The 9,021-nt window shown below is 34.8% G+C and overlaps 2 protein-coding genes across 2 annotated transcripts in view; both read left to right on the top strand.

Annotated features, from left to right (window-relative positions):
- LOC107684774 (HEAT repeat-containing protein 1) overlaps window positions 1–3,024 on the top strand; it is a 29,839-nt gene extending 26,815 nt beyond the window's left edge. The window contains exons 41-43 of the mRNA XM_016481132.1: window positions 786–944; window positions 2,151–2,259; window positions 2,451–3,024. Coding sequence (XP_016336618.1) covers window positions 786–944; window positions 2,151–2,259; window positions 2,451–2,539 — 357 coding nt within the window. The 3' untranslated portion in view covers window positions 2,540–3,024. The remainder of the gene's footprint in view (window positions 1–785; window positions 945–2,150; window positions 2,260–2,450) is intronic.
- Window positions 3,025–5,068: 2,044 nt separating this feature from the next.
- The window catches only part of arg1 (arginase 1), a 7,955-nt gene continuing 4,002 nt past the window's right edge, over window positions 5,069–9,021 (top strand). The window contains exons 1-4 of the mRNA XM_016481143.1: window positions 5,069–5,303; window positions 5,451–5,523; window positions 8,121–8,295; window positions 8,372–8,531. Coding sequence (XP_016336629.1) covers window positions 5,199–5,303; window positions 5,451–5,523; window positions 8,121–8,295; window positions 8,372–8,531 — 513 coding nt within the window. The 5' untranslated portion in view covers window positions 5,069–5,198. The remainder of the gene's footprint in view (window positions 5,304–5,450; window positions 5,524–8,120; window positions 8,296–8,371; window positions 8,532–9,021) is intronic.

Below are 9,021 nucleotides of genomic sequence, written 5' to 3'. Positions count from 1 at the left end.
CTTATATCGAAATCCTCCGACATTTTTCTTTACAAATCCTCGTTTTGTACTTCTAATTCATGACTGGCATTTTGTTTTGTTCTCTCTCCGCTTTCGTCACTAATCACGCAACGCCGACATCCTACGTCATCCGCCGGAACGTCTTCCGCGTACCACAGTTATATAAAGTGAGAGAAAAGTGTTTATTACGTTTGAAATATGGATATTTTTCTTACAAAAACGCATGGATTCGCTACAGGAGGCCTTTATTCATCCCCCGGAGCCTTGTGAGGCACATTTTATTATGGATGCGCGCGCTTTATTTGACGTGTTTTGGACTGTTGAACAGAAACACCCACCCACTGCATTGATAGAGCTTAGAAGTGCCAGGACAATTTTTAATATAACTCCGATTGGATTCGTCTGAAAGAAGAAAGTCGTATATACCTAGGATGGCTTGAGGGTGAGGAAATAACAGGCTAATTTTCATTTTTGGGTGAACTAACCCCTTTAAGTTATTCAGTCAAGAACAGTGAGTGATTTTCTCTGTGTTTTGTTGTTTGATTAACATTGATGACACAGACAGCGGCATGATGTCAAATGGAATAACCCCCAGAAAAGTTGACATTTTCATGTTTCAAATAAATAAACGTTTGGAAACTTAGATTTTATTACCTTTGACATGTTTACACCATTTGACTTTTTTTTTATAGTTGTTAGATCAAAACTGTGTATTATATTAATGATATAAAAAGTTTTTCTTGTCATTGTGGCATCTAATAATTTTTTTTTTAATGTGTGTAAAGTTGGAGAACATGCTAGGAGGAGACGAGATCTACAAGACCCACATTACCAAGCATTTGGTGCCCTGTATTGCCCAGTTTGCCGTTGCTATGGGAGATGACTCACAGTGGAAAGTTCTCAATTATCAGATTCTTCTCAAGACACGACACAGTTCACCCAAGGTATGCAAATGTTAAATTCGAGCTATAAACATACAGAGATAGAGCTGAAGTGATGTATGTGGTACAATTTTAAAGGGCCCAAAATTCAATTATGAAAATCTGTATAGATATTTTTATTTTTGAATAGGAACAATGCTAATGCCTACTTACAAAATTGCAATTAGTCAAGAAGTCTTAATAGTTATGTATTAAAAACTGAATAAATTTGAAAGAATTTACGAGTAACAAGCTACAGATGAAATCCTGAAAAGGAACCTTGCTGATAAATCTTTATGATGTTTAATTTAGGGGGTTAATCGGTGTGTGTGAAATTTGAGTATGTATACAGAGTAGCCGCATATTCACACTGAATTCAAAAGTGACAAATTTGGGATAGATTGCTTGTTATTCCTCATTTTGTAAGTCGATTTAGATAAAGAACCTGCTAAATGAATAAATGCAAACCAGTGTGCAAAAGAGAGCAGTGCTCATTCATAACCACTAATTGAAGAATTACAATTTGATTTGAATTACAAATTTAATTTGTCCATCTGTGTGGATAATTTTACTAATTCTTAATCTACGTATTTTGTAACTGTATATGTTTATGTAACCATATCGTGCATGAATTGTCGAGGTGAATTTTGAACTTTGTTGCACCATCTTGAGGCTGTGGGTGTAATACCCTTGGCATCTTATCCAAGATCTAAAAATGAACACTGGGCAAGTGCCAAATAAGAGTAAAAATTGATGTTGCAGCAGAGTATATGAAATGGTGATACTCGCCAGCCGGCAAACACTGGCCACATGTTTTAGAGTGAAGGGTGACATTGTGTTTATTTATATGCAATCATGATCCAGTTTTTTCCAGTACCAACCCTCTTCACAAATTTGTAATGAGAACAGTTCTTAAATCAACAAAGCAGCAGATTAGAGGTTTTACACCAATCTAAAAGCTCTAGTTTAACATTTTAAATGCAAAGAAATAAAGACAGGCATAAATATTAGTAGGCTATTGTAATAGTAATGTTGTTCTGTAAAATAAAATAAAATTGTTATTGTTATTATTATTATGTAGTGATATGAAGGCATAGGTTGTGGGAATGATTAAAATTAGTGCCTTTAATGACTACATTTTTTTCTAATATGTGGATTGATTTCTCTTTGCGTACATGTATTTTAAATACAGAAGTGAAAATAAATTACGATGTTTGCCTTTTTGTTCAGGTGCGTTTCTCTGCACTTGTCATGCTGCTGGAGTTGGCAAGCAAGCTGAGGGAGAACTACATGGTTCTTCTGCCAGAGACTATCCCATTTCTGGCTGAGCTTATGGAGGGTAAGAACATTACATCAACATTTAATCAAATGGGCACACATGATTTTGTAAATAAAGTACACCGTTTTACCTAGTGCTGTCTTTGTTGCTTTGAGACTTGTTGCATTTTAAGAACGCTTAGATCGGTTTCTTTAACAATCAAAAATGTTCCAGAATTCCGAATTTAGTTATTCTTCCTCCTTGTTTCACAGATGAATGTGAGGAAGTGGAGCAGCAGGTGCAGAAGGTCATTCATGAAATGGAGACTATCCTTGGTGAACCACTGCAAAGCTACTTTTAATCCCACCCGGGACTGATTTCATACCATCACAGGCACTTCTTACACCCTTTAATTGTGCATTCGTTATCCTTGTACAGTATTTGGTGATGAACTGCTCTGCTGGAACATGTGTCTGCCCAGCAGTTCTACCTGCACACCTTATCACTGACTAACAGCTCAACCTGTCCTACCTTTGTGTCCATGTATATGTAAATTTAAAAAGCCACAAATTTTGGAAGCCAAAAATCACTGGATGCCACATGCTTTACAGTAGGGTTATATAAAACCGACACACATGATGTTTAAATGTGTCTATTGTTTTTAAAAAAGTAATGGTTTTATATTGAATTTTCTAATGCATACCGATGTACCTCTCTGGAATCTGAATATCATAAAACGATGAGGCTGGAAAATGTGCATTTGTGTTTGGTAGGAATCTGGGTATACTATTTGACCGTAGTCTTTCATTTGAAAGCCACATCTCCAGCATTTGTAAACTGCATTTTTTTTTTCATTTAAAATGTATGTCTTAATTACAACACATACTCTCAATATCAGATGCAGAAAAGTTAATTCATGCATTCATGATTGACATGATTGTCAACAACATGATTGTAAAGCGCTTTGGGTGTACAGCAATACATTCCCCATGATTGTGTAGCCTAGTGAACCAAACTGAGAGACCATTTTGAAGGCTCAGGAAACCTTTGTAGGTGTTTTGAGTTGATTAGCTGATTGGCATGTCACCATATTCTAATTTGTTGAGATAGTGAATTGGTGGGTTTTTGTTAAATGTGAGCCAAAATCATCACAATTAAAAGAACCAAAGACTTAAACTACTTCAGTCCGTGTGCATTGAATTTATTTAATACACGAGTTTCACAATTTGAGTTGAATTACTGAAATAAATTAACTTTTCCACGACATTCTAATTTATTGAGATGCACCTGTAGATGCATCATTCAATCATTAATTCATGGCCTCAAGGCTAGATTATTGTTATACTCTACTGGGTGGTTGCTCTGCATGCTTAATAAACAAACTCCAGCTAGTGCAAAATGCAGTAGCTAGAGTTCTCACTAGAACCAGAAAGTAGGACCATATTAGCCCAGTTCTGTAAACACATATTTTTGGCTCCCTATTGAGCATTGCATGCATTTTAAAATCCTGCTAATTACTAACAAAGATTTAAATGGTTTAGCTCCTCAGTACTTGAGCAAGCTGTTATCGCATTGTAGTCCTTCACGTATATTGCCGTCTCAAAATTCTGGCCAGCTGATAAAACCTACAATATCAAAATCGACTGTAGGCGGTAGATCTTTTTCCTGTTGAGCACCCAAATCCAGTCTGTATCCAGATCAGATAGTGGACCTGCACCTATTGATGACCACAACAGCCCTGAATTTCAGCGCAGACCATGACAACAAGACAATCCCTAGAGACCGATCCCCTGTAAAGACCTCATTGACACGACGGCCATCGGCACAGATCCTGAATATTCTAAATGATACCAATCCACAGTATGACTTGGAATTAAACAAACCCATGTTGACTTGTTTGGCCAGAGGAGAACTGGCCCACTGATTGAGCCTGGTTTCCCTCAACCCTCCCCCCATTTCTGTCCTTGTCACGGTCACTTCTGGCTTGATTAGTTGGGCACACGTCCTATTCAGCAATATTATTAAAGTGACTACTGACACTATTGGATGAGAACTGAACTGAGGTGGATGATGACATTACAAGTCTGCTTTACAGCTGAATTGATCTCATTTCATAACTGATGATCTTACACAGTTTTTGAACAGAACTGAATCAACAATGACCAATTGCTCTCTGTTTGCATCATTGAATCAATTTGTCCTTTTTATCCTTGTAAAGCTGATTTGAAACGATGTGTATTGTTAAAGTGCTATATAAATAAATGTGACTTGACTTCACATGCAATGGGGTGATGTGATTGTACAACCAAGTATTGATTAAAGAGTAATGAACAAACCTAGTAATTGCTCAAATTTAACTAGAAAATAATGGGTGTATATATATATATATATATATATATATAGGGTTATTACAGTTAACTAAAACCATAAAGTGCATTTTGTCACTTTTAAATAAAATAAACCTTAACTGAAATAATATATAAAAACCTTAAACTTATTTTAATTTCAGCTCGTTGCCAAGACGTTTCTCATTTTCATTTTTTTACGCGATGTACTAAAATAACATAAAAATAAACGAAAATGAAATTAAACACAGACATCAGTATAACTAAATATAAATAAATGTTACTAAAATTTAAATAAAAACACAAAATATAAAAATAATTCATATTTAAATATAAATATTAAACAAGAAAATGGCGAATTCAGACGAATTAAATATCATATTAGCCTATATAATATAAATACGTATAATTTCTTGATCCTTAAGTTTATATTTACATATGCGCTGTTTATGTTAATTAATCATTTCGTATGCAAATTAGGCGATGGCGTCAACTAAAATCAGTTCTTCCCCATTTACTTTTCCTGAACAAAACAGAAAAGAAAACCCAGGTTAAGACAGAAGAGCGCGAGCAGCCCAATGACTGACACCGGATGCGTGTCGTCACACATCCTGTAATCTGCTTTGATTTTAGAGCCGCTTATTCCAGACTGCTGCTGGATTCATAGTAACAGTGATGAAGAGCTTCAGCGGAATTCGAGCCGCTTTTCACATATTCACAAGAGACCTCCATCATCATCACTGTGTGGGAATAATAGGTGCACCTTTTTCTAAAGGACAGGTGAGATATAAACCCCCTAAGAAGCGTCCTCTTCTCATTTGAAATAATGATAAACAAGTATCTAAAAAAGAATATGTTTGCATATAAATCCATGCATGGTGCAGTTTGGTAGTGGTCCAGTGCTCATGTTATTGACTGTTACTGCAGCAGAGAGATGGTGTGCAGAGAGGAGCAGACCTCATTCGAGCTGCTGGATTGGTGCAGAAACTTAAAGGGCAAGGTACCACAACTACACCTGATATTTACACTGCTTTTATCAGTGTTTGAGTACAGTATAATGCTTCTAAAATATTCGAAAATACATTTTTGGTTACACTTTATTTTAAGGTGTCTGGGTCACCGTGTAACGATACAGTACATTAGAAGTACAGAATAAAATATTCATTAATAACATATACTTAGGCTACTACAGAGTTAGGGTTATAATTAGGATCTGGTTTAGGGTTGCATATAATTATGCATAATTTCTTGCTATTACTGTAGTAAGTATGTGTAACAAGGACATGGTAAAATAAAGTGTTACCTAATTTATTTATTTTAAAAAAAGACAACATGGGATGTTTGCATTTTAAAAAGTTGAAATGTGACTAAATGCTGTTAAAATGGATGAAAATTTTAAATTGTGACTAGTTATAGCATGTAAAAAATATAGGCTGTACTGTATATAAATTCATTTAAACTTTAACCTAAATCTTGACGCAAGAATGGTAATGTGTTATTTGTCAACTAGCCATTATACAATACCTCCAACTGCTAATGTTTATTTTAAGGTCAGGCGACACGCAATCAATATTTATCATTGCCATTTTCGTAAAAAGCTTTAAATGTTTCAGTCTATATTTGATCTGTCTGTCTGTTGTTTCACAAATGTTTTATAGGGTAACTTTAAACAAGGTAGAGGGACTGATGCCATGCAAGGACCAGTGCTGCCATGTATGGTTTTTATTTATTTACCTAAGATGCGATCTCATAAGAGCAGTAACACTGACGTTGCACTACTCCCCTTTCTGTGTGTATTGCAATATTTTGGACTGAGTTCTGTTACTGAATAAGAGTCAAGCGTGTATTTGCACATTTGAACTCAAACAAACCCAGTAATGTTTAAAAACTTGAGCTGATGGCAGAACAGAGAACTCTACAGGTCTAAAAAGTTAAATCGGTGACAGACTGTCTAAAATGAGTGATTTATTTAAATATTCATTCCAAGATTTTTACATATTTGAAGGATACTTTCAACAGCATTCATTTAATAATTGAATAGCCCACTTTTGAAACTGCCTAAGTGAATGTTCAGTCTCCAGCCTTCCAGTTTACCTTTTAAATAATATTTTTTATAATATAATAATTTTTCTTCTTCACTCTGAGAAAATATAAAGAATAAAGAGGTGAGAGAGAAACACTTCTGCAAACTCTCAACCTCATGCTACACTTTTCCAGTTCAGAAGAAATGGATGAAATGAATAATACTAATAATAATACTAATTCTACCGTCTGTGTTATTGCAATATGATATTTATTTTTCTTTATATTTTTGGTGTAATAATGATTAGGCAATATTGTATGTACACACAATCATCCCAATAAAGTATTATATTAAAAAGGGAATGGAAAAATAAATGGTGACACTGTGCATCAAAACAATATATTATAGATATATTTTCAGTGCATGACTTGACAGTTGAGTACATTTTTTTCAGGATTCTTTGATGAATAGAAGGATCCAAAGATCAGCATTTATCTGAAATAAAAAGCTTTTGTAACATTATTATACACTATACCATTCAAAAGCTTGGAGTCAGTGTGTGTATATATATTAAGTGATGATAAAGGCATTGGTTACACTTTACTTGAAGGGGTGTGCATAAGACTGACATGACACCTTCATAATCATGACATGACACCTACATAATCATGACATGACACATGTCATGAATATGAAGGTTTTTTTATGCATGTTTATGACAACTGTCATTGTGTCATTCGCTCAGTTATGTAATTTTTAATGCAAAGATGACATTGTTTGAGATGTCTTTGTTATGGGCTATGGTTAGGGGTAAGGGTAGGGTTAGGTCAAATAATGTCATATTTGCATTAAAAATGACAACTGAGCGAATGACACTTAATGACAGTTGTCATAAACATGCATAAAACCTCCTTCATATTCGTGACATGTGTCATGTCATGATTATGAAGGTGTCATGTCAGTCTTATGCAGACCCCTTCAAGTAAAGTGTTACCAAGGCATTTATAATGTTACAAACGATTTCTATGTCTGATAAATGCTGTTCTTCTGAACTTTCTATTCCTTAAAGAAACCTGAAAAAATTCTACTCCGTTGTTTTCAACATAATAATAATAATAAATGTTTTTTTGAGCAGCTTATCAGAATATTAAAATGATTTCTGAAGGATCATGAGACTAATGATCCTTCAGAAGTAATGATGAGTAATGATGCAAAAAATCAGCTTTGAAATCACAGGAATAAATAATTTTTTTTTAAAGTAGCCTATATTCAAATAGAAAGCAGTTATTTTAAATAGTAACAATATTTCACAATATTACTGCTTTTGCTGTAATGCAGGCTTGGTGAGCAGAAGAGAATTCTTTAAAAAACATTAAAAATCTTACTGTAGAAAAACTTTTGACTGTTAGGGATGGATGGATGGATGGATGGATGGATGGATGGAACTCCCTTCCCCATTCACTTTAATTGTATGGAAAAGAATGGCCAGTACACTTTTTCTTTTGTGTGTTAAAGCTACAAAATAATTTCCGTTACGTGTAAATGATGACAGAAAGCCCTCTGTCCCTCTCCAGGTTGTGTAGTGAAGGATTATGGGAATCTGACTTTTGAGGACATTCCCAATGATGAGCCCATTGGCAGACTGAAGAGTCCGAGAGCAGTCGGCCGTGCCAATGAGCTGCTCGCAGGAGCTGTGCTGAAGATCAAGAGCGATGGCAACACTTGTGTGATGCTGGGAGGAGATCACAGGTCATTGTGTGCTTCCAGTTCTGTTCAGTTTAATGTTTGAACCTATTCTCAGCAATATGTTTGCTGTTTTTTACAGCTTGGCGATTGGTTCGATTTCAGGTCATGCCGCCTCAAGACATGAGCTGAGTGTTTTATGGGTGGATGCACACGCAGACATCAACACGCCTTTAACCACACCAACGGGAAACATTCACGGCCAACCGCTGTCGTACCTCATCCATGAACTGCACTCAAAGGTGAATGATGGTCTTTAATCATTTCAGCACCTTTGTTAAAGTTTGTGTAATATGTTACAAAGTTATTACGTTACTGTCAGTCTCATCACAAAAAAACTCCTAAAGAAATGTTCGACTTTAACTTCCTGACCATGGCTGACATGCAGTTGTCAGTATCTGTACTTTTAGCACACTCATAACTAATAAACATTAACAGCTAACTTATTGAAAAGTTCATAGAAAATTTTATGAAACTCTCAGAAAAACATGTTCATGTCCTTTTTAAGAAAACCATTAGGATTATTTTGCTTTGTGACATTATTGTTATGCACAAATTACACAAAAAACATTTCTCCTGAAACTCCAATTAAGATAATGTGACATTACCAGTAATTGCAGTAATTCATGATTCTCATTAGATTCTCATTATTATTTTTATTCTAGTATATATATATATATATATATATATATATATATATATATACTATATATGTATATACATAGTGTATGT

This window comes from Sinocyclocheilus anshuiensis, unplaced genomic scaffold (assembly GCF_001515605.1).
Source record: "Sinocyclocheilus anshuiensis isolate Anshui unplaced genomic scaffold, SAMN03320099.WGS_v1.1 scaffold537, whole genome shotgun sequence".
Classification (NCBI taxonomy): domain Eukaryota; kingdom Metazoa; phylum Chordata; class Actinopteri; order Cypriniformes; family Cyprinidae; genus Sinocyclocheilus; species Sinocyclocheilus anshuiensis.
This window is presented reverse-complemented; position numbering and strand designations above follow the sequence as displayed.